The sequence below is a fragment of the Pezoporus flaviventris genome, unplaced genomic scaffold (assembly GCF_033815535.1).
Source record: "Pezoporus flaviventris isolate CSIRO_AGI_PZ_B2104156 unplaced genomic scaffold, CSIRO_AGI_Pfla_v1 ptg000023l, whole genome shotgun sequence".
Lineage (NCBI taxonomy): Eukaryota > Metazoa > Chordata > Aves > Psittaciformes > Psittacidae > Pezoporus > Pezoporus flaviventris.
The window spans coordinates 15,210,839-15,236,144 of NW_026892571.1; the positions used below are offsets into that span (position 1 = coordinate 15,210,839).

Below are 25,306 nucleotides of genomic sequence, written 5' to 3' on the forward strand. Positions count from 1 at the left end.
CTCTTGAGAGGAGCACATCAACTATGTTTGTGTCACAGCAAAAGACAGATGTTTGTCCTAGAGCTGCTCACCACATTGCCTTCCCATACTTCTGGAACACTTGCTATTTCTCACAGGCTACGCTCCGGTCACTGGAATGTGTCATCCTGTTCGAAGCTGCACTCTGAACCATGAGGATGGTTTTTCATCTGCATTTGTGGTGGCTCATGAAACTGGACATGTGTGAGTAGAACTGTGGGCATCCTGTGTCCTACCTTAAAATGTCTTTGGTGCTGACAAATACCAACGACATTGAAAAGAGTCAATTTATGTTAAGAAACAATATTCATGGTTGGCTCTGGCTTCAGGTCTCAGCTCTCTCAATGCTTTCTTTATGATCTTAAGTAAGCTTTATATTCGGGTATTTTCAAACGGAAAAAGGAACTAATACCAAAATATCTTCCTGGGCTGCTGTGAGAGTAGATTGAATGATGTATTGTAATCTGGTGGAAATGTAAAGTACTCATAATGTATGAATTCATTGAGTCAGTGGAATACATGAGTCTTGAAAACAATCCATATTAAATAAGCACATCATCTGTATATGTTACTTCTGGGAAAGGATACAATACTGTATAGAAATGAGGTGCCAAGCACTGAGGTTACAACTGTTCTATATATTTCATAGAAAAAAATGCAATCATTTTACTTACTGATGCAATTAGAACCAATTACTGGGCAGCATTTATCACGATTCTGGTTTCTCCTTGAGAATTTTAGTTTCCCTCTTTGCAGAGAACACCCACTGATTTCCCATTTTCTCTTTGGTAGAACAACAGCTCCCAGAAGGCTTTTTCTGAACAGTTTCAATCTATTCTCTTTTCCCTAAGGAAGCTTGCAGGCCCTTTTCTCTTTGTTGTATCAGAATTATTAAGGGCTTTAAAACAAAAAGTTAAAATCACTGTAAATGTATCTTAATTAGACAGGGACATAGAACTGATACCCAGATGGTATTTGATTCCAGAGTTTTTGAATTAGGATTAAAAAGAAGACAGAGTGAGCTTTAAAAGAGATTCCACTGGGGAACATTTGTAATCCTTCAAATCACACTCTGTTAATTTGGCTTAAATTGCAGACAGATATTTCACGTGTTAGTCAAACAGTGCTTATAAAAAAATGCAGTAGAAAATCCTAACAAATGAAAAGGGGAAAACATATAATAAAATGAAAAGAACTTTTTAAATATCTGTATTTTGGGATAATTTCTGGAAAGCACCCAATACTTTCCAGGCTGTTTCACATGTAACAATGTGGGAATGCTACTGGGCAATTCCAGCAGCTAGTCTAAACTAGCTTTCGGTGTGGTGTCCTTGTTTTTCCTCATGGAAAGGACTTGTCTACAATTGCAGATTACTTCAAATTAAGCTAAGGTGTGATGTTTTAAAAGTTAGATAAACTCCTGAATAGCTCCAGATTGGAGTATGAATTAATTTGTGTTAATACTCCACGGGGGTGGACTAGCTCTTTAATCCAAAAATGGATTCACTGAGCTGTAGTAATTCACAAATGTGGATGTGCACCAAAGTCCAAAGAAGGTATTTTTAGTCTAGAGGATTCAGCTAATCACATGAAAGTACTCTCAAGGGTCAACACTTCATTGTGGGAGCTACTACAGATGAGCTGTTTAGCTTCAGGCTTACCCTGGTTTATTTCTTATGACTTTGCGCATGTGGACAAGGGTCATGAGGCTTACGAACCTCGTTGCAGTCAACCACTGGTGACATTTGGGATGGGGAAGCACTTGGGCACAAAGAGTTCACCTGCAATATAACCGTGCTGGCTCTCTCCTGTGTGGGGCAGTTTAGGCATGGAGCACGATGGCCAAGGGAACAGATGTGGGGACGAAGTACGCCTGGGGAGCATCATGGCCCCTCTTGTGCAAGCCGCATTTCATCGCTTCCACTGGTCTCGTTGCAGCCAGCAAGAGCTGAATCGATATCTCCAGTGAGTAGCTGTTAAGCAGTCTCTCTTCTTTGATTAGGAAGCATGTAAGAACAATTCTGCATCTAGCATTTGTGCTTTAGCCTTTTGTTAGTTACTAAAATGGGGTTGACTAAAACAAAGGATGCTCCTATTGGGAACAAGATACTTTCCTATCAATTGCAAATAATAAGGCAAGTTCTCTGCCCATATGAAATTGTTCTCATTTCATTTGCATCTATTCATTTTCTGGATATTGATAGCATATATGCTGTCCTCTCAAGGGGTATGAGAAGGCATTATTACAAATCTCATTGCTAACTTTCCTCCCTCTCTAACGTAGTGTCTGGCTGGAGGAGTGCTTATGCTACTCAGCACTGTGGTGTCTATCTTACAGATACCAAATTTGTCTTCAAAAGCCATTTGCTGCTTATGATACCTGTCAATGATAAGATGGTACTGCCTAAAGAGGAAATTCTGCCCTTCAAGTGCTCAGGGCTCTTCTTGACTCTAAGATATCCAGAGAAAGGGCACGGTTCTAGAAATAATTCTTCAGTTGTTACTTTTCCTTCAGGTGCCCTAAATGTAAAACCTGTTTAAACAGCTTCATCTGTGTCCTTTGCCTTCCCTTTGAACCTGACACTTAGGGCACTAGACCTGCTCTGGATTTCCTTGACAAACTGTGATGTTTATGACCATGGTTTTGCTCCATATAGAAAAAAACTTCCCCTGTTGTTAAGTGCAAGTTGTATGGCAAAAATATGGGGAAACTACAAGGATGCTTAGCAAAACCTGAAAATGAGTAGGGAAAAAATACAGCAAAATACAGGAAATAAAAACAAGTCGGTCTTTTTGTCAATATTTGTATTATCTTGGGTATCTTAGGTATGGCAATGGAATAGAAATATCGTGAGGGAAGCATGATTGTTTCAATTAGCAAGATCCTTCAGAGCATTAGACATTAAATAAAAGTCATCTGGCCTAGAGCTGCTTTACATTCTTTTAAATACAGCTATTTGAAAATATCTTGTAACAAAGCAAAATGGTGGCTTGCTTTGTAGTGAATCTAACCTCAAAATTCTGCTTTGAGCCATTGGTATCTTCAAGGCAACCTGAACAATTGCCAGAGCAGACTTGTTTATGCTGTCCTCATGTCTGTTAAGTAACTCAGAGACATTTCAGAGATACTGTTGACCATGTTGGTTTTGTGAATTATCAATGAATGGTTAACACAGTATAATCATTGGTTATTAGCATCAGTCCTTTGTCCTCCAAACAACTTAGGTGTGATTTTAGTACAATACAGGCTGTCTGCACTATATAGGAGGAGGGGAGATACTCCCATATTCATCTCACAGAAAGGAAGCTTTGTACGAAGTATGGATGGAGCTGGGAGCTACCAGGAGAAACAGAAAGGGAGCAAATGAGCGTTTAATGCAGGCAGGAAAGCACACGTTTGTAAATGAGTTGCTGCTTTCAGCAAGGACACAGGAAAAACTGCAAAGCTTAGTGGTAATCTCGGATGCTTACCCTGGTGTCTGCTTCTAAAACTTCACTTGAAAGACAGTTACAGGCAGCAAGAAATTCCACAAATGGAAAATTAATTAACGTTCTTTTCTTCTGGGTCTCATGTGGATTCTTTCTTTGATTCCTTTCACATAAGGAGCCTGGAGACTGATAGGAATTTACCTGCAAGGTAAATGGAAATTACAATGGAAAGGCTTCAGAAAAATTATATACAGCATCCATTAAAGGTGGATACGATATGTTAAAGTTAACGTGAATGTAATTGCAATATTAGCTGCTCTTCACGACCAGCATCTGAGAAATCATAGGCTCTGTTTAGCTTGGAACAAGAAGACAATGAAACTACAAACACTGTGCAAGTCTCACAGCCCCATCTGTTACTCTAATTTTTGCCTGTTGCAGTTCCTACGATTGTCTGCGTGATGATCCCTTCGAACACGACTGGCCTTCCCTTCCGCAGCTGCCAGGAATTCACTACTCCATGAATGAGCAGTGCCGGTTTGATTTTGGTTTGGGCTACATGATGTGCACAGCTGTGAGTACTTAAGTCTGGCTTCTGCTGTTTCTCATCCAGAAGCGTTGTGTCTGTGAAATGCCCTTAATAGAGACAGTGTAGTGGAGCCCACAAGGAAAGATGTTTTGCCCACTTAGCTGTAAGCAAGGAATGACAATTGAATGTTGGCAAATACGTTATTTTAAGTATCTCTGTCTCTTTTGTTTCAAACTGGAGTTATAGAAATAATTATTCTGTTGTCTCAAATAGCTATTAACTTCAAGCAAACAAGTTGGCTTCATTATTGAGCTACAAAACTCCCACCCAGGCGTGAAGGAGATGGATTTGGTGGTATATCTTGCAGCACAAACATGGGACACTTTGCTTTCATGATCCAGTTTTATGAAAAGTATGATACACTTTGATGCCAACATGAGAAAATAAATTTGACAGTGAGTAGAGCAGCTTGGAAGGACTCTTGATAACATGGTTGGCTTTCTTGCACCAGGAAAACATGAGACAAAGTCTAAATCTAAAGCAAAGCAAGATTAGTGCAACTCTCACTGGATTAGCTTCAGAAAGTAGTCTTTTGCAGCAGGACTGTGCCTCCCACCTCCAGCTCCTCAAGTAGGACAAAATACTAAATGGAAAGAGATGTTTTCAGCTGGTGTGGCAGCTGCTAACACATAACATCTCTGCTTCCATTCCCATCTGCAGGAATATGTGTGCCGAGCTTTGTCTCTAGAGAATGGATGAGAACCTTTAAAGCATTAGCTGTAGTGCTGTGTCTTGACACAATTCTCACTGATGCTGCCTTGGAAGAATGGCCCAGCCAAAGAGGGTCTTTTCTTACCTCCGTTCTTCAGAGCCTGGGGGACAGAGGCTTTCTGATCTTCTTTGTTCAGAATAGCCAAAAGCATGTCCAGACATCATGTTTTAGTATATTGTGTGGTGGGTGGTGCTCATCCTCTCCTATACAACCTAGAGGTAAAATGCCAATTTATTCATTGGGTCAAATTTCCATCCTCCTAAGAAGGTGATTGCAGCAGCTGAGCTGCAGTCCGAGCAGTTTCCTTCTCCCATGAGTGCACAAGGATTTTATGGTTTCTTTGTCAAATGAAGCAGCACCATTTGAGGAAGCTGTAAGGAAACACAGCGTGCGTCTGACTGTCAGGAGGACTCCTTTTCCCCTTGTCCCTTTGGTCACTACTGTAAAACTATTTTTGCCTGACTTTGAATGCAAGGTGGGACCTCACTTCAGTCACTGATGATTTTGCGTGAAAGCTCAGATAACACACAGACACTGGAGTGTTCCTCAGGAATCGGTGATGAGAGCTGGCATTTACAGCTAGAGAAGGAAAAGCCCCGCCGTGCTGCAGCTCCTATTACAGTTTCCAGTGGGAGCTCTCTCAAAGCATCGTCCCCTCTGTTTTTTCTTGTGTTTCAGTTCCGTACGTTCGATCCCTGCAAGCAGCTGTGGTGTAGCCACCCCGAGAACCCCTACTTCTGCAAAACAAAGAAAGGGCCTCCGCTGGACGGGACCATGTGTGCACCAGGAAAGGTGAGAGCGGGTGTTGCTCATGTGTGTTGGTGTGCAGTTGGGGATGTTACCCTTAAAATCAAGGGGAATGAGAGAAGAACCTAACTTGAGGACCTAAACTCATGAGTGCAAGTAAGGCTGTTGAGCAGTGTGAGGGGAGGAGGTAGGGGCCAGGGTTGGTGTATCCTTCATGACAGCTCTGTGAACATCAAACCCCATCCTCAGGCAAATCATGGAAGCACCTGCAGATTGCCCTGTGCTTCTTGGCAAGTCTTCGTGGTACAGCAAAACCTAGGGATATTTCCACTCATCTGTGAGTTTTGTGAGGCTGGAGGAGTTATGTTTATATCAGTGATGTTATGGTGATGCTGACTGGTCTCCCCAGTGCAGGGGGTGCAGAGCAGTGAAGTCCTGGAGATGACAGCCCAACTGCTGTGGCTGCCATGAGGGAAAGGGTAAATGTGGGAGTTGAATATTAGCTAGAGGCAACCAACATGATGGCAAAGATGAAGAGAGAAGGGCTGATCTGCAGAGGTGGATTTGCTGCCTTGATGAGCGTCAAGGGATGCATGAGGAAGTGTGGAGGAAAGGTCAAGGTGGCAAGGGCTCAGACAGCTCAGACCCCATAGCCACCATGCTGGACCTGCTCCAGGTCTCTGTTATCCTTCTGTGGCGGTCATGCTGTGCTCATAGTGGATCTGAACTCCAAGTCCTTTGAAGTCTGCTGTAAAAGTCTGGCTTCCCTGGGCTTTGGATGCAGAAACTGAGGGGGAGAGGAAGATGTTGCTACTTGGAAGGATTGTTTGGTAAAACCGAAGGGATGACATCATTTATGTGATAAATGAATTGTATTAGCAGCTGCTCTTACGGGTTGAAATGTGGTTTTTTGTGAAAACACAATGTAATGCTAAATTAATTCCCTAGCAAGTCATACTCCATATAAACCATGACTTTCTGCTTTTCTCTGCTTTAGATTATTCCTTTTGTAACAGCATTATTTCTTGTTTAAACATATATGTATTCAAATATTATAATCCAAAATCTTAGTTTCTTTCAATTCATTTTTCTACATCTTAATTTTTGCCTTAAAAATACTAATGAACCCCCCAAAAAATATATTCCATTTTGTTGCATCACCCTCTTCCCCAAGCCATTCATTCATATTAGTATTTAAGCAGAGATGAGAAGATAAAAAGGACTTGTAACCATACAGTTGAGGATCTGTCAGTGCTTCCATTATAAACAGTTTGTCAGGATATTATGCAACTCAGCTGTAAAAATTTTCTCTGGACTGGAATTTGGGATCCAAGGCTCCAGCAAACTGTGCAGACAGCCAGGCTTTTTAGCTCAGTGGAGATGCAAGAGAGCATGTGCACATTCTGAAGCTTCAGTAGATGATGGGACTATGACTGTTTTATTCCCAAAGGAGCTGTGCCAGGGTTTTTTTTTGATAAATAAATCTATTGCAACCTTCAAGAAGAAGAGAGAGTGACAGAAAATGAAAAACATTTTATTAGATAAGGCTGAGCAGTCTGAGCTGAACACATTTTAGAATATAGCAGCGTTAGGAAGGTTGTACAGCTGACTTCGCATACCGGCGCTCAGCGTTTGACCAGTGTATTTATTAGTTGTTGTTGTTTTCAGTATAGGCACATCAGATCAGTGCTTTTCCATCTGTTCCTTTCGTTTTCATCCCTGCCTTTGATTTGGTCTTCCCCTGTTCACTGTCTTTATCAATTTGGAAATACCAGAGACTCTTACCTGAAAGGGCAGGAAATGTGAAATGCATATATTGCCCAAAGCTGGGGCTCAGTTGACATGTTGCAGATACATCTCCCGTGATACCTCATCAGCACATGAGGAAGAGGAAGATAACTTCAAACGTGATACACTATTCTCTTTGGAATAACACGAGAAGAGAAAGGAACAGAAACATAAGCAATTAAAGATGTTAATTCAAGAAGATCCGTTTTTTCCCCACTTTAGAGACTTGCAGTTTTCATGATTTTCATACCACTAATTCCCAGGGCCTATTTTAAGCTCAAACCAATCACAACACTGCTGATGTGTCAAAGAAACATCCTGGCTTTGCAGCAGCTGAGGGGACCGAATGCCAGAAACCAAAGTGATGTTCCCGAGACTAACGCGACGTATGGTGCATAGATGTTTGCACCTAAGCCTGGTGTTCACATAGCTGAGAACTGGTCTCTTCTCTTTCCCAAGCTTAGCAGATGCTATTGAGGAGAATCCAGTCCAGCTGCCTCCTTCCTAACTGGGGCAAGAACAGTGATGGGAGACATGAGATCCATAGCACATTATCAACAAGCATGCTGATAAGAGTCATGTCTGCACACCCAGGCTGTCATGGACTTAAACACTGGCCCTTAAAAATGGAAGGAAGATTAGTCTTTCTAATGCTGTCTATATATGTCTATGTACGCACACATATAGATGTATATTTAAGTAAATATATGTAAATGTATGTAAGCTCTTCTGTGCATGTGGTTATCTGAAAGAAGTTGCCAGAAGAGTGAGGTTCTGCCGTTTCAAAAACTTTTTGATGGGTCTCCTTGTGCAAATGGAGGCACTGAACAACCATTATGGTAATTGGCAGCAAATTAATAAGTTGCTGGGTCTAGGGAGAGAAAAATAAAATATTCTCTTGGAGCTTCCCAGCCAGGGAAGAAAACTGCTATTTTGGTAGGCTCCTAAAGGAAATGAAGTATTTCATATTGCTCCCAGCCTGAGTTTTTAAACTAGATTGAGTTTTCAATAGCAAGAGGGAAGATTCTGTCAATTTGGTGAAGCTTTGATGATGCAGCAACTTGCAATTACTTCTGTGTCTGAATATTCACATTAAATTCCATGAAATTACTCCAGTGTGTAAAGTTAAGCACATGGAGGGTCGGAGTCTTAATGTGAAGTCAAAGACACTCCATAAATTGCTGTAGTAAACCATGCAGATGAGGCATAGCTGTGCGGAGATTAACTCTGCATAGCATTCTGTGGATTAAAAGAAAACATATGCTTTCAGCTGATAATTTATTTACTGTATACAGTTCTGTCAGCTCCACCGTGGGCTTCAGGCTTCTGAAGCCAACCAACCTCCTGAACTGTATCATCAGCTTTTGTTCCATTTTTTTAAGCTATTACTCTTCTGGGGAGACATTTGTATCAGCTGAAGTAGGTAACTGCTCTCCACAGGACAGAAATAAAACCCAAAGTCATTCATGCAAGGAGATCGCACGCTCGCGTCCATCTGCTTGCTGCAGTGACTAGCGAAGGTTTCACCACCTGAGCCCCTTTTGTTTCTTCTCTGGGAGAGAGGCAAGAGCCTGGTACCTGCCCCTGCCAGCCAAGCTGATGTTGCTTTTGGATTTGGCTTACGTGCCAAGGATCCAGCACAGACCTTGCAGGTCTTGTCTTTCCTTGCACCGGGCTAATGAGAGGATCTGAGTCAAACTTGGAATGATTTTTTAGTCTGTCCGGAAAGGAAGGGAATGATTAAATATTGAAATAAATAGATATTATTGAGAAGGAAAATGGACCGAGAAAAAAGGTTTCTGAAAACACTAATGTGTTCTCAAAGCAATCCAGATAATTTCCCACTGAGAAAGCTGACCTCAGCTTCTCTTGGAGACAGGAGACAGATGGGTAAGTGTATGCTGTGTTAGTCACCACAGAAACAGTGAGGATACTTGATTCTCCACTGAAGAAACTTTTACTGGCTCAGGGTAGATTTCAGTGTTAGAGCTTTCAGTTTATCCCTTGCAACTAATTATTCTGAAGCAGATGGAGCAGCCTGCGTGTGATGGGAAATGCAAATAAATAAGTAACTTTCTCCTGATATGATCTCAGGACGCTGAAGAGAGCTGAGGGACACCTGCTGTGATGCAGTACAAGGGTTACCTATGAGTAACTGGGGTGTCAAGCAAGGAGAGAGGAAAGTCACAAGTTGCTGCCCAATACAAAATAGGTAGAGTTATCCATGGAAGATCTTCAAGTCTTCTTGAAATATTAACTTGCAGATGTGTTAAGCCCACAGGAACACACTGGCTCTTTTTTTGGCATCCACAGCAGCTGTTTCAAAGAACTGCTGAAAACAGCAGTGGAATGTTTTACTGCAAGAGATTTAAGCTTCCTCTCCTGGAAATTGCACTTGTTTTGGACTGTCCTGTTTGCCAGAAAAAGAGGCGAGACTGTAAGAAGTCATCTTCTCTTCCACTAGGAAAACAATTTGCATTCACCCAGGGTTTTTTTCTCATTAAAAGAAAAAATTGCTTTAATGTACTTCACTCTTTAAATGAAACCCCCTGTTTATGAAGGGAGTAGTGGTTGAAATTGGCTCTTTTCTGCCTCATTATGTAGTTAATGTAGTAGCAATGGGAAGGGTTGGCTCTAGCTTCCTTTAGTGCACTGGAGATTGCTCCATCTCTGGTTTTACCTTCTCATGCCTTTTCTTGCATGGGTCTGCACAGAGGAAGACTTGGTTGTGAATCATTTTGTTTTATGTAGGCTCCTTTCTTTTAATCCGCAAACAAAAAGGCAGAGCTGGGGATGACTCATTTTGCACAAATGCTTGTCTCCTAATAGCTTCCTGACAATCAGCATATGACCAGCTACTCCAGTAAAAATCAGTGCTGCTCTTTCTTTCACGCACCAAAGTCAGTAAGACTTTTCCATGTTTGCCTTCCAGTTCAGGGACCAGTCACGGTGTCAAATAAGTGGTTTATTAGTGGTTGTTGCAAACCCACATCCCCCTGTTCCTGGCTAAAACAGGGAAAAGAGACTGGAAAACACAACATCACATGTCTCTCCTCCTCCTCCAAGTGTTGGATCCTGGATCATCACATCACAAACATATGCTGCATGGCTCTTGAAACAGATTTGGTGATTGCTGTGGAACTTAACACCTGAAGGATGCAGAACCCTGATAAAAGGATGTGTAAGCAAGCACAGATCAGGAGCTGTCACATCTCATCTGCTTCCAAGCCCAACTGAAATTTGTATTGACAAGCTGATGCATTGCCAGCTTCCTCTGCATCTCTGAATGGTCCCATTGCTACACGGGGCCTGACAACTCAAACTGTTCCTTCAAACAAACCTCTCTAAAGCCATAAGTAAACAGTCCCTGAAGGGTACAATGCTGAGCTTCAAAGCAGAGGAAAGAGAAGGACACATTAGCATTTTGCATTTCTTTCATGCTTTGCTGAATTATCTCTTGTTCTGTCAAACAGCTAAGAAAAATCTGCCCATTACAGCTCTGGAGCAGGATTGGTATAATTGGCTTTGTGGTAGCTCATCTATTTCATAGGTTTTGACTTCAAATATTTGAAGTAATGAGAAAGAATGAATAGTTGAAACCTAATTTCTCCTCTTTTTTCTACTCCTTGTCCAATCAAATCAGCACCAAAATAAATTACATGAATAAAGAGCCAGTCACAGAGCAGGGTAGCAAATCAGTAAGCTGTGTCTTGTCACTATTTTACTAATGATTCTCTCTTTAATTCAGCATTATTAATGATTATCCATCACTTTTGAATTTGTCTTCCAGAGCACTAATTGCTCTATGCTTAAGAACGCTCTCCTGTTCTATATCTTCTGATTTTGTTTTTGCTGGCAGCATGCATTTAGCCATATGCTTGGCTTGTGCTGCCTGCCAAATTCCTGAGTTCCAGGGCTTGTTAAGCTGTGTAAAATGTTGTTGTTGACTTGAATGTTAAGGAAAGTAAGTGACTGATTGCACTTGTTGTTATAGCCATCTGTGTGCCTGAGCCAGAGCTCTCATCCCAGCAGTAACCATTAGCGCAGACAAACTGCGACAGCCTAATGCAAAGTCATTTGTTGGGCTGGAAGTGTTTTCCAGCATCCTCACTTCATCAGTTAGCTTTTACGAAAGCAGAAATAGTGCTAGAAAGGGCTGGAGTATGTGATCCTTGAGAAGAATTCACCCTGACTTCAGTTAAGTAAAAATTCCTTGATTAGAGACTGCAGGAACTGGTGGAAAGGCATTTTTCAGGTTTCTTTAATGAAAGGAGACAGTAGAGAGTATCAGTACTGAAGCTATGAAGGCTCTTAAAGAAATGTGCAAATACCACATAGGTTTGGGGAATGTAAAATTATGTGTTTCAACCTCTATAGAATGACTGTATTAAAAATCAGGTAAAGGGAAAGCCTATTAGGGCATGATTAGCTGCCCAGAAGTGGCACTGTGCAAGACTACTCCCTAATGAAGACTTCCTGGTATTTTGGTCAATTTTAATGGAAGATCTCCGCAGAGACCACAAGAGTTCTTTATTTCATAGCACTAATACCTAAAATGTGAGCTGTCTTTAATTTCATGCCACTTGCCTGGTCACATTTAGTGCAGGAATCCGTATGCTGAGTTAGGAGCTGCTGGGAAGGGCGGTGCTGCAGCAGGAGCACGTGCTGCCGCTGCCTGAAATGGCTGCATGTGATGGTGGAGGCAGACTTTTACCTTTATCCTCCCAAGATTTGGAATTCTGTTATTTCCCTTAAATAAATCTGTATCAGTTATCTTGAAATCACCGCTGCAGACAAGTGATGAGTAGATGTAATGCTGAGAGCAGTTTAACAAACTTGGTAGGCTTGAGTCTAAGTGCACAAGATACGTATGTGCACGCTTAGTGTGTGTAAGTTTATAAAATCTGAGTGAGTTTGGGATCATGGGCACAGCCTGACAGTGAGTCTCACTATTGCTGCTGGAGAGGTGAATAAAGCTTCCAGAACTTGTGCCTAAAATGAAATCTGTTGCACTACAGCTTCTCACATCGTAATTTCACCATCTAATCATTTTGACGTATGATTTTGTTTCTTAGCATTGCTTTAAAGGCCACTGCATCTGGCTAACCCCAGACATCCTGAAGCAGGATGGACACTGGGGGGCATGGAGCAAGTTTGGCTCTTGTTCTCGCACATGTGGCACTGGAGTGAAGTATAGGACACGTCAATGTGACAATCCACAGTAAGTATGGGTGGATCCATATGTTCTTCTGATGTGGAGTGAATGAATTGTGAGAATCCTTGCTGAATTACTAGTGATGCTTGTTAAATCTGACCTGTAGTCTATGTTGTTAGACATTCTACTTTTTGGGCCCTCAGCAAGTCATGAATCATCTTTATTTCTCAGTTTATCCACCCTTTAAGCTGCTTATAGAGTTACAAGTATCTTGGAAGTGCTATTATGCTATTGCATAAAACATCAGTAAAAGTTTAGGGCCCTGTATATGTCTTGTTTTAATACATGAGTAGGAAATAATGGCAATGAATTGCTGGAGGTTTCTTTTAAATGCGTATACTTTTAACAGATCCTTGTTAATCCACTTTTTGGATATTTCAACAAGAAGTTCCTAAAATATTTTCAAAGTGTTTTCATTCCAAGTTGGAGCAAAGCTCCAGAGATCAGGACCTTCCCCAAAGTTAATTTTAGTGATATTGAATTGGTTTGCTTTGATAACTTTGATATGGCTCACCTAGGTAATGTAGAATGACTTAATTCCAGTAACACTGGAAGTATATTTAATAAAGATTGGTATGTACAAGTGATACGAAATGTATCATCATTGCTATTTATTGCCATATCATAAAATGGGAAGCTCCTAAGAGCAAGACCTGCAGCAATTGTCAGAATTAAATGCTTTTGCCAGACACAGTATTTTTGACATTGACTGTCTCAGTTTGTGCTGATAAAATGATTGAACTTGACTGGTGTTACAAATTGTCTTATCACTGATTAAAGCAAAATAAATCGAGTTTTATGAAGCTGCATTTTCTGATGGAAATGGTTCTTTTAAAAAATGTACCCATTCTCTTTGCAGCCTTTATTACATTGGCAACATGAAAGTGACCTTTACAGTTGTCGGCACAGTTTTAGTTGTAAAAATCTATTTTCATGTTGGAAAAACCTAATGGGCTATTGAAAATGTTTTCTGTGTTTCCTGGAAGAGGGTGCAAACCCAGCTACCACTCCTGAGCTCTTGTGTTGCCAGACCCAATAGTGATACTCATCTGCCTGAGGGATGCAGCACTGAGCTGGGCTGTGTCTGGATTTGCTGCTGGTTTAGGGGTGAATGTGAATGAGTTGCTTCATCTGCTCATGCTTTCCTTTCCTGGGCTGCACCAAGAAAATGGCTTTTCATACCTTTATCAAGTGGTTTAAGGCTGTAGTTGCAGAAGGTTGTGACAGCAGGTTTTTAAAGGAAATAAATATTTTCCATATCAGAAATACAAAGCTGGCTTCATCAAGTGCCTACTGATACTACTAGAAATTAAATTGCTCCTCAGATGGTTTTATAGATGTTTGATTCATGCATTAATGGTGAAACTAACCATGGGTTTCTCTCCCTCCACAGTCCTGCCAATGGAGGCCGTACATGTGTGGGGCCAAGCTATGAGTTCCAGCTGTGCAACACTCAGGACTGTCCTAAGGACTTGGAAGATTTCAGAGAGGAGCAGTGCCGGCAGTGGGATCCTTACTTCGAGTACCAGAACACGAAACACCACTGGCTCCCCTACGAACATGTCGATGGTGAGCGGTCCCTTTTCCTATGGAAAGTAAAATCAGTTGCAAATAGGAATAAAAATTATACGAGGAGAGGTAAAACATATACAAATTATACAAGGAGAGATAAGCACCCCTCCTGTGAAGACATGCTGAGAGAGTTGGACTTGTTCAGCCTGGAGAAGAGAAGGCTTGTTCCAAAGAGGGGCTTTCTATGAGTGTAGCGACAAGACAAGGGGGAATGGCTTTAAACTGATAGAGGGGAGATTCAGCTGCAGTTTGCAATAAGCTTTAAGAATATTCTGAGAAAAGTATCAGGTTTGTTCTTACATCTTCCTGCAAGCGCTTCTGGCGCTGCTGGAGGGAGGTGTTGGGTTAGATAGGTGCTGGGTCTGAGCCAGCATGGTCAGGGTGATGTTCTGGTATCTCAGCAGAGGTTGCCTCTTAGAACAAAAACGTTCCTTTTCCTGTCAATGTCCCTGCTTACCTGCCAATGAAGGTGCACCTGGTTGATTTGGGTCATGAAGGCAACATGTTATGTTGAAAACACTCTGAGAAGATGGTTCTCAACTCATTCCGTGATCAGTATGGGTGCTCGCTGGTTTTAAACCTGGTCAATTTGTTTGAATGATGAGTCCTTCAGGGCACGGCTGGCCTGGCAAGAAGCAGATACTGGGCACCCGATCTATCCTCAGCCAAGCACCCATCCTGGGAGGGGAAGGGTCACTTTGGGTGAATCACTTTGCATTCCAGTGAGAGGATACTCAGCCAGAAGTTAATAGCAAATTCCTTGTAATTAATTTGCCTGACTTTGTTTCCAAGCAGTTCTCAGGGTCCCCTCATTCTTTTCATGCCATCTTGTGCAATCTGGGATTTTCAGAGGCACAGAGACAGCCTCATGGCTTAATTTAATGAAACAGCTTTGCTGGCACAGGGAGAGGGGATGAACGCTGCGTGGCCTGAGGGACCTTTGCTTCTGCTTTAGCCTTTGGAGCAGTCTGCTGCAAAGACCACTGAAACGAATCAGATGTTTTTCTGTTAAATTCAATGGCTTCTGGGTCAGAAGCCAGCTCACTGATGTCTGAGCACTGATCACTGGGCACTGCTGGTTTCCCATATAACTTTGGTGCAGCCACCTTTAGAGTTACATTTACCTGTGCAGGGTTATTAGAGGGAACAGCTTTTGTGTGAAACCATGGCCAGAGGGTGGCTTATGCTTGAACTCTAATGTATTTTAAATTCCCTTTTGTAAAGATAAGGCTTATCAGCGACATACTTTGTGCAGATAATGCAGTCATGGCTCAAAAGTGACATAAATCCATACACTTCACACGCAGCTCAGCTGGACGTGTCTGGCACATTGTGTATGTGATGGGGACAGAGAGGAGCATCTTATCCCATGGCCAGAGAAAAACTGCTGAGCTGGGGACACCCCAGTGTGTGCTTAAGCCAGGCTGTGCATGGCCAGTCTCCCACTCCAAGCTGCCTATGCACCCTGTCTACCAGTCCCTGCTGGGCTCACATACCCTGTGCCATGCATCTGCCAGGGCAGTGTACAGTGACATTGGCTGTTAGCTCCCAGCCTCAATTGAATGAGATGGAAACACATGGGGAGCAGGGAACAGCCAGCCACACGGTCACACGCATGTTCTTGCACCTCTACTGTGCCCAACACCATGAATGGAAAGAAGATGATTCTTTGCAATTAACAGCAATTTAACAGCATTTGCACATTTACTGTTCCCATAGAACAGTGGGAAGAGAACCCTCACTAAAATAAAGCCCTTGCGCAGTTGCTGGCACCCAGTCAGACCTCCTGATGATTTAATCATGCACAGTGAATGTATGGCATGCCTGGGGTGGGTGTGGGTACATACCCAGGGGTGGGTGTGTGCATATCTATGTCTTGTGCAGAGTTTAATGTTTCTAATATATTGAAATGCATCAGATCTGGGGTTATTATTGTCTTAATAGGCTCCTATTAATAATCTGCACCAAAAAAAGTGAAGTGCCTGTTCTAATAGTCTAGAGCCTACATTTTTAACGTGACATTTCTGCATCGTTTGGGAGCCATAACAAAGGTCTCTGATGTACCAATACCCAGTGGCCATGAGGACATCAACAGCAATAACAAGGACTTTATGAAAAGAGGGCAGGGACCATGGGACTGTACAGGGCAATGGGCCTGTGAAGACCCATTTTAATTGAACTGCTATAATGGGAAGGTTGTTATTGTTTTAAATGTTGGGGAAAGTGTCCCAGCCAGCAGAACCTTTATGTATTTTGTCTAACAGAAAGCTTATCTGCTCTTCACTGCCAAGGAAGGCATAGCGAATCCTATTATGAGGCTCAGGACAGCAAAAGGGATGTGTAAAATGAAATAGACTGGCGGAATACAACTTTATTCAGCCACTGACTAGTCATTTCAGCTTTATTTTTTGTAAGGAGAAAGAGGTACACTTCTCTGGCTGTTTGTGAAGGTGTTAGCAGTAAAAAAGGTGGTTTTTTTCTGAATCTCTTTGACATCTCATCTTGTTTAATGATTTAAACTATCGTAAATACAAGTCCAACGATGAGGGAGAATTAACTTCATGTTTAGGAGGAAACAGTACAGCACAGCTGTCTCTGAAGACATTTTGGAGGGCAGATTCACTCCGTGTCAAACAGCTGCTTTGAATGGTAAAATGATTTGTGCTTTCTTCAGACTTCAGTGCAGTGCAGGCAAAACTGATGCAGAAACTTTCATCTCTCATGGGTAGTCATGCAGCAGACTGCAGAAACCTTTGCCAGATTGCATCATTCAGCAGAGGATTAAATACAGGTCTCCCCCCATCAATGTAAATGATTTGTTATTTTTGAGATTGTCTCCTAATCATGAAATATGGATGCTTAATGATTCAGCAGCTTCCAAATGATCACATAGCCTTTGAACGGGGATAAGCATCGATGATTTATGGGGTACCATGTTACGTTCTGTGATGTATGCAAGGAAGAGGAGAAACACTATTGAAAGTGCCGTTCACAAAGTCAGCAACTAAACTAAACACACGCAATTTGGGTCATTTTATTTTTCAGCTAAGGAAAGGTGCCACCTGTATTGTGAATCAAAGGAAACAGGGGATGTGGTGTATATGAAAAGGATGGTGCACGATGGGACCCGCTGCTCGTACAAGGACGCTTACAGCATCTGCGTGCGGGGAGACTGCTTGGTAAGCTCCTGGTGGCTTCTTTCAGAGCTTATGTGCTATGAAAACAATTAAAATGGTAGCTTGCGTGTTTCTCTCCAAGAATGACTATTCAATTAAGTATAAAAACACCTCGGGCAATAAGGACATTTCATTAGGATTATTGTCACAATATTATGCGTGATATTCACAGTTGCCATCACATTGCATGTGACTCAATTCCAACAGCGCCTACCTACACAAGTAATATTTAATGCAGTGTTTGAAGATGAGCTATTATGATTAGCATTCACCGAAAGCTTTTCCTGCTGAGGTTTAGTGGGGGCGGCATGTACAATGAAACAGGAACATGCAGCAGCTTTCAAGGAATGCGGTGTTAAAATGCAGCTGATGTGCATTCTCTGTACTTGATCGTGCTATTTTTAGAAAATCAATGACCATTCCTCTAATCTGGGACCTGCTGCAGGTCCTCTTTCAATGGAATTAGAGGCTCTGACTTAGCAATGCACTGGTGGAGGTGCTTATCCTTGTATGGACGCCTTGATTCTCCTGGTGTCTGCTTTAAGATAAGCTGAGGCTTAAGAGCTTTTCCTTAACCGTGCTGCTTTCCTTCAGTAAGAGGCCCACTGTGAAGCATAATATAATCACCTGATTGACAGCTATTATAGGAACTGGAGGTATTAAAATCTGTTTAGATGTTGTTCTTCCAGGAAAATGCTACAATTTGTATGTCTTTGCTGAAGCAGAAGTCTGGGGTTGATATCTGAAGGCTCATTTGAATCATAGCATGGATAAATGAGAATGACTGGTTTTCTTTTTTGTGCACAGAAAGTTGGGTGTGACAGGGTCATAGGTTCCACGAAGCAGGAAGATAAGTGTGGTGTTTGTGGAGGAGATAATTCCCACTGCAAAGTGGTGAAAGGAACATTTTCAAGAATACCAAAGAAACAAGGTCAGTGCGTTCAGTGTGTTTTGTCCTGGGGAATTCAGGGTGTTCGTGTTTGAACTCTACTGTTTCATGGAAAGTACCAGAGCAGTCACAAATTGTTTACAGCATCCCTAATTCCAGTCAATTCTCTGGACTTGCCTTTGAGATGCCTCTGGAATTTGAGAACAAGACTTTTGTCCAGTAGTCAGTTAAATCTACTGATATCAAGGCCTGTGCATGCATAGAGGAGGGCTTCATTGCTGCTTGTTGGAAAACCATGGGCTTATTTGTGCTGCTGCTGTCACTCGGCTGATCTGTCTGAGTCACTGGAGTGCTGCAATAATATGTCATCATCCCTCACTGTCAGACAGGAGCTGGCATAGTCTCTCTGTGAGTGCATATGGCACTCGAAGCCCATTCTAGTCTGAAGCAAAGTCTGTTGATGACACTTAAGACATCTTTCTGCTGACCCAAAACCCTTTGTCCCTATTATATTCTATCACCTGGCATAGAAATAGGGATGAGAATGATGCTGCATTAGATTCAACTTGCTGTAATACACCCTGCTTTTGAAAAACAAGATTTATTTAAAAACCTAAGACAGGTTCCTACTGTTTGAGGCAAACTAACCAGTTTCTGTCTTTTCAAATACTACAATAAAGGGCACATTAAGATGTTTGAAATTCCTGTTGGTGCAAGACATTTACTTATACAGGAAACAGACGCCACCAGTCATAATCTCGGTAAGTATGCAACAAGTAGGAAAATTTTCAGTCAGAATATCTTTTTCCTGCTGTTTATTTTTGTCTCTGGAGCCTGACAACGTGTTTATGCATTTGTTTACCCATTATCTTCCCACACCACATACCTCCTTTAAGTATGTTAAATTAGGAAACTTGTTTGGCAATTCGATTTCCCTGTGCTGGATTCCCCAGTGTCCTAGCATGAAGATCACTGCTTTGGCATGTGCATGTGTGAAAGCTGCTGGAAGAGGAGCTGAATTACATTATGAGGTGCAATGTGTTGTCTTCATGTGCATTTTGTAATGCACTTCCCATCCTCGGTCATTTCCCAGCTACATCCAAATCCATTTCAGATCTGCCCCATTGCTAACAGTATTGACGCGAGGCTGCCCGATCAATCCAGCAACTTATAAAGTAATTGAAATCTTTTCCTCGCCATGCCCTGTAATCAATGGGAAGCAGTGGCTATTATTAATTGGAAGTAGATTCACAGTGAATGGCTTAATTGTGTCGTGGGTCATCCCAACTTTCTTCCCTTGCTGCTCAGTGCAGCCTGACCTATGGATGAGGAGAGTGATCTCGCACTGATTCAGACAAGGTTCTTCTTTAGGTGTGAGGCAAGTGATGCACAGGGGACACAAACAGCTTGTTCTCTGTCTAGGCCAGTGCTGAGGGTGCAGGATGCTCAGGTAGCTGCTAGAGACAGAGGGGAGTTAAAATCTGGTGTTAAATAACAAACAGTCCCTGCTGCTTCTAACGAGGAGAGCAAATTGTCCATCTCAGAAAACCAAGAGTCTTAATACAAAGGTGGCTGAAGTCTCTCCAGGTGAAGGATGGGGCATTGATGGCAGCTGAACCAGAGGGATTAGGTGCTGTGTGCAATAGGCAGGGGCCTGCTTTAAGCAGGGCAGTGTTGGTGTCAGAGCCAGTTCTGAGCAAGAGAATCAATGCAATTTCTAGCATCTCTCTCTTGCTGTGGGGACCTGCTGGGGGTTAGCCCAGTAGCCTTTCTCTCATGGAGCAGTAACAGCCCCCCAAGCTGCCTTACAGCATGTGAGAGAGCTAAGTAGCCATGGGACCCCCACCAGGTCTCAAATTGGCTCAGATTTAGCTGGTGGATTTAGAAGTTGTTAGCTGGGAGCAGGCAGGGGGATGCATGCAGTGCAATTGTCCTGGCCTCATTTCGCTGGCAAGGCAGGCTATGAGAAAGATAAAAAAGGGCGATTGATGTTTCTGGAGCTGAGCAGGAAAGCACTGGCAGCTGAGTGAAACACCTGAAAAAGTCTTTCCAAACCGGTGAAGGAACAGAGGGAAAGGACACGCTGGCTTTGTCTGCTTCATCCCCTGGGACAAGAGCCCAACAGAACTTGAGATGAGAAGCGAGTCTCTCGCGTTCACTTTTCTTATGTTGTTCCTAGCAATTAAAAATCGTGAAACAGGGAAGTTCATTCTCAGCGAAGAGAACTACGTGCCGGACTCTAAAGTATTTATTGACATGGGTGTGGAGTGGGAATATCGGAATGATGATGATAGAGAAACCGTGCAGACCATGGGGCCGCTGCGCAATGGAATAGTCATTCTGGTAAGCCAAATGGAAACCATCTTCCGTGGAAGTGTCAGGGTTACAGAGCCATAATGTGCTATAATGTGTTTTAGATTCCTCTTGTGAGCTACAAGAACACATCTGCTTTAATTCTAAGACAATAGTAAGATGTATTTTAATTCCTTTCTCCTAATTCATTGCTCTGTACAAGAGTTTTTCTAACTAGAGGTTATGTGTTGAGCAGCCAGCTCTCATCATTATTTCCTGCGGATGGCTTAGCAAATGGGCACTGTGTGAAGGCTCTCTCGGTTACTTACCATATCTGACTCATGAGCAGTAAATAAAAAAGGGTCAAAATGGTTCACATCAGGTGTGATGTGATCAAGCTCCTCCTCCTGTCTGTGATTTGAAAAGGTAACCTGCAAAGGCAGATGCAGGGTTCTTGTGCTCCCAGGCTCACTTTGTGAGGACACAGCCAGTTCTGCTGTTCCCAAACCCACCCGACTATACCCTTTCTTCACTGCAAACCAGCAAAAGATAGACTACAATGAATAGGGGTAGTTTGGTTCAAGAAGCAGCTGTAATGTGTTGATCTACAGAAGCTGAATATCAAAGGAGGAATAAATATTACGTTTTCAAAGGACCAATGTTTTGCACTTTATTCACGTTGGGTTCTGTTTTCTTGCATTTGTCTTTAGTGCAGTGTGATAGTAAAAACTCTAAGTAGTTTATATTTCTGTCAGGATTAAGTAACACGCTTCACAGAATTCCCAGGATTATCATAAGAACATTCATGTTTTATCAGAAATATAAGCAATTTTCTTCACTACTTTCAGTTATCTGTGCACTCGAATTTGCCTTGTCTTTCAGTGGAACTACCCATTATCATTTTAGTACAACTTTTCCTTCCGTTATGAAGGGATATGGAAAAAATTTAGTATCGTGAAGTCAGTCCAGTGCTGGCAAGAGAAATCAGTCTAAATCAACAACAGTCTGTCTTAATATGCACTTTAGAAACTGTGTGTCATAAGGATAGAGATACTTTATTATAGGGAGGAAAAAAAATGTGTTGAGTGCAGCTAAAAGGTTTAAATCCCTCTGGGGATGTTTTTCTATCTGAGCCATGATGATTGCTATTTCATGTCATCTCACATAGCTTCTGATATGAGTCTTTCATATCACTTTTCCCTACGTTTGTTTTGCTTACTAGGTGATTCCTCATGGTAGTGCCAAGATCTCTTTGACTTACAAGTACATGATCCATGAAGATTCCTTGAATGTAGATAATAATAATGTTTTGGAAGAGGATTCAGTGTCATATGAATGGGCTTTGAAGAAATGGTCCCAGTGTTCAAGACCTTGCGGAGGAGGTAAAAGCAAAACCCCAGGGTGCTCAAAATTGATTAAGTGAAAAGGAATTGATGACACTTAAGACATTTTTCTTCTGACCCATTTTAATTCTGATTAAGAGAAAGAATGAACACTACGTGTGGAATTCACTGCCACAAGACATTAGGGGAGACCAGGACTATGGGTTTTATTTAAGTTAAGAAATAGAGAAATAAATAATGAATGGAGTTAAGGATCTGACTGAAATGGGTTTGCAGGCAGATGTGGGGTGCCTCATTCCTGATTTATGTTTGTGAGACTGAAATACTGTACAAATGTGCAAGATTTGGATGAGGGTCTCCAAGCTGCCAGGGTGCCAGACCTCAAGGGGCCACGGGGCAGAACAATTCTGGGTGCTAAATCTGCATGAATAAGTGTTCATTCATTGCAATGTACAGTTCCTTTGGTAGAGTGTTCACCTGTAGTTCCAACTGCAACCTTTGACGGTGCTTGTGCAGTTTGTTTGAAACCCGAGTCCTGTGTAAGATGTGCCAGTACTGAAAATAAGAGTGTCTTTCCTCAGGCTACCAGTTCACGAAGTACGGCTGCCGGAGGAAGACAGACCACAAGATGGTCCATCGGAGTTACTGCGAGCTGATCCAGAAGCCGAAGCCCATTCGCAGGGTGTGCAACCTCCAGGAGTGCTCCCAGCCCATGTAAGCATCACTGCCCACCAGCACTGCTTGGTGGCAGCTGCAGCAGGCTCTGTACCCAGATGGCACTTGTCACCTGAAAGAAGGTGACTTTAGCTTCCTCTCCATGCATCATTGCTGAGACATAGAACTGTGAGCATGTGATGCTGGGTTCTGCTTGTAGAAGTGCTATTTCTGGGACTGCTGGTTCCTATTACTGCTGAAATAAGTTGGATTAGAAAATAAGTGCTGTCTTGATCCAGACTTTTGTGTTCAGGCCATCTTGAGGTAATAAAAAATAGACATAAATTCAATTTATACCAGTTGATTTTACACAGTGTGAATTAACCATGTAAGGACAAATTTACAGAGTGCTACATAAGAAAACAGTTGTCATACAGGCTCTCAGATCCAAATCTTCCTAAAGTTCACAGCATATTTCTGGACATTTGAACACAGGAAAAAGTATTTGACCCGATAGATTTCTCCAACTACTCTTGAACAGCTTGGAAAGCCTGGTACACCTTCACCTTTGCTAGACATAGTCAAGTGTTACAAATACTTTAATTCACATTTTGACTGGCAGCAGGCTACTTCTGCCACATGTAGGACTCGCATATTCCTTGTGTTGCTACTGCAACAAGAAAGGAGTATGTTGATCCCAGCATTTACCTCTGGGGACCAAGTCTGGATTCTGGGAAGCACAGCAAATAAGTAGAACATACCACGCAATATTTCCTAACTTCCTTTCAAAAAAAAGATAGAAAACTCCAGAAACTGTGCCCCATAAACTCAGCATGGGTCATGGTTTAACGTTTATTTATTGGAAAACTGAAGTAATCGCCTAACTGTACCTCAGGCTCTCTGGAAAGGACTCTATTCTTCTTTCAGCTGCAAATATAATTGGACCCAGGTACCACAAAGACTCAATAGGATCCTAAATTGTACTTGGATTCTCGAATGTTTTAGTCACTTCTGTTTCCATAGAACGGTATTGGAGCATTTCACACGTGTATGTAGGAGAGGCCGTTATTTAAGAGATTTTATGATGCTCTGTGACACCCACTACACTAATATGCTGGTTCTTCACTTCTGGGAAAAAGCCGTCTTTGTCTCTGAAATCACCTTAGGATTCATGGCATTGTGCTCTGCTGTGCTTGTCTTCCTCCACAGCTGTGTACTTTCAATAGGCTACAAAGAGAAAGTTGGGTGAAATTGCCACTTCTTGTTTAACTCGAGCATTTAGGGCATTGCCTGCTGCCCATGCTCGCTCTTGGCTATTTCTAAACCCAGCTTTTTTATGAGTACTTTAGGACAATTGCTTCAAACGTGGGATATTTCTTCAGACTTTATATTTTTCTGTTAAGTTTATCCCATGAATACAGTTTTTATTGGACAATATTTCCTCCTTGGATATCTCTGCATTCTGTAAATATTTATGGACTGCTGTATATCTCCATTACTTGATTATAACCAACCTTTCAGTAGTCTACTTAAATTTCCTCTAGCCCTGTCTGTCCTTGTTGCTCCTCTCTAAGTTGCTTACTGTTGTAGCTGTAATCCTTGAGCCAGTTTGGATGATCGGTTTTCAACTATGCCACATCACAAACCATAGGTTGCATTTTACAGCGGCCCAACTGAGTTCCACGTTATGAATTCGGACCTTCTGATTTTCAGTGTAGTGTTGCCTTCCCCTAAACCCTTGGTCACCCCGAGCTCAGCACACAGAGCACTGATGGTGCAGTCGGGTTTGCCAGTGCTTCAGCAGATGGTGTCTGGCATGGCCAGGGATGTGCTCCATGGAGTATCCAGATATTGGCCAGGCTGGAGCTGCATTTCTAACCCAGCTGGTTTGGATTCACTCCTGTGGAAACCAGCTGTAGGGATGACTTATGCTTGCTACATTATGAGACAAGGCACAGCTCTTGTGCCAAGACCTGGGAAGCTCAGCAGCTTTTGACATAAAAACTACTGTATTTTTATGTGCAGTCTTGGAAGGACGAGCTTAAAAATCAAAGCAAATGAAGCAAAGAATAATGCTTATCTCGGAGATAACAGGAAAGAGTCATGTTAAAGGTCTGGGTCTTACTACTGGTTTTTCAGGGACATGATAAAATAACCCTCATCATGACTGCTTACGGTTTTTCATACATCTTCTTTTTCTGTATCAGAACTAGTATTAACATTTGTTAAACCTGTATTTAAGTGTTACTGTTCAACAGACAGTTTGAACTCACCTGATTTAGAAGAGAGATAATTTTACTCAACTTATTTTCTGTTCACCAACCCAGATGGGTTACAGGAGAATGGGAGCCTTGCAGCAAAAGCTGTGGGAAAACAGGGTATCAAGTACGATCTGTCCGATGCATCCAACCCCTACATGATAATACAAATCGATCCGTTCATACCAAGTACTGCAACAACAACCGTCCAGAGGGCAGGAGGCCTTGCAACCGGGAGCTTTGCCCAGCGCAGTGGAGAATTGGAGCCTGGTCACAGGTCAGTCCCTTTCTGGAGGTCTCAAGCCAGTCCCTTTCTGAAGGTCTCAAGCAACTGATTTCTTATAATGCAGGGGATAAATGCTTGGCATTTGTTCTGGGCTTTCCATTCAAATGCATTGACACAATAAACTACACAGAGGGTGTATTACTTTCCTTGCTAGTAATGCCACAGAAAGTGAGTTAGATGGAGAGATGGTAGTAGTGAAACGGCTGGTGAAGCCATCCTGCAGTGATGCTGGATGATCCAGACCCTGTGAGCCATCCATACAAGATGTTGGCATCAGGAAAGCTGACTTCTACCTGTTCTTTATTCTGCCCATAATCATTTACCTGTTGGCACTAATT

At 42.2% G+C, this 25,306-nt stretch overlaps 1 protein-coding gene across 5 annotated transcripts in view; it reads left to right on the forward strand.

Moving 5' to 3' along the window:
• ADAMTS2 (ADAM metallopeptidase with thrombospondin type 1 motif 2) overlaps positions 1-25,306 on the forward strand; it is a 176,652-nt gene that overhangs the window by 140,869 nt on the left and 10,477 nt on the right. For all 5 annotated transcript variants that reach the window (XM_061456941.1, XM_061456943.1, XM_061456942.1 and 2 more), the window contains 13 exons: positions 117-222; positions 1,840-1,983; positions 3,889-4,021; positions 5,427-5,540; positions 12,359-12,504; positions 13,892-14,067; positions 17,116-17,249; positions 18,054-18,177; positions 18,816-18,896; positions 20,315-20,478; positions 21,650-21,809; positions 22,352-22,484; positions 24,752-24,959. In XM_061456941.1, coding sequence (XP_061312925.1) covers positions 117-222; positions 1,840-1,983; positions 3,889-4,021; positions 5,427-5,540; positions 12,359-12,504; positions 13,892-14,067; positions 17,116-17,249; positions 18,054-18,177; positions 18,816-18,896; positions 20,315-20,478; positions 21,650-21,809; positions 22,352-22,484; positions 24,752-24,959 — 1,823 coding nt within the window. The remainder of the gene's footprint in view (positions 1-116; positions 223-1,839; positions 1,984-3,888; positions 4,022-5,426; positions 5,541-12,358; positions 12,505-13,891; positions 14,068-17,115; positions 17,250-18,053; positions 18,178-18,815; positions 18,897-20,314; positions 20,479-21,649; positions 21,810-22,351; positions 22,485-24,751; positions 24,960-25,306) is intronic.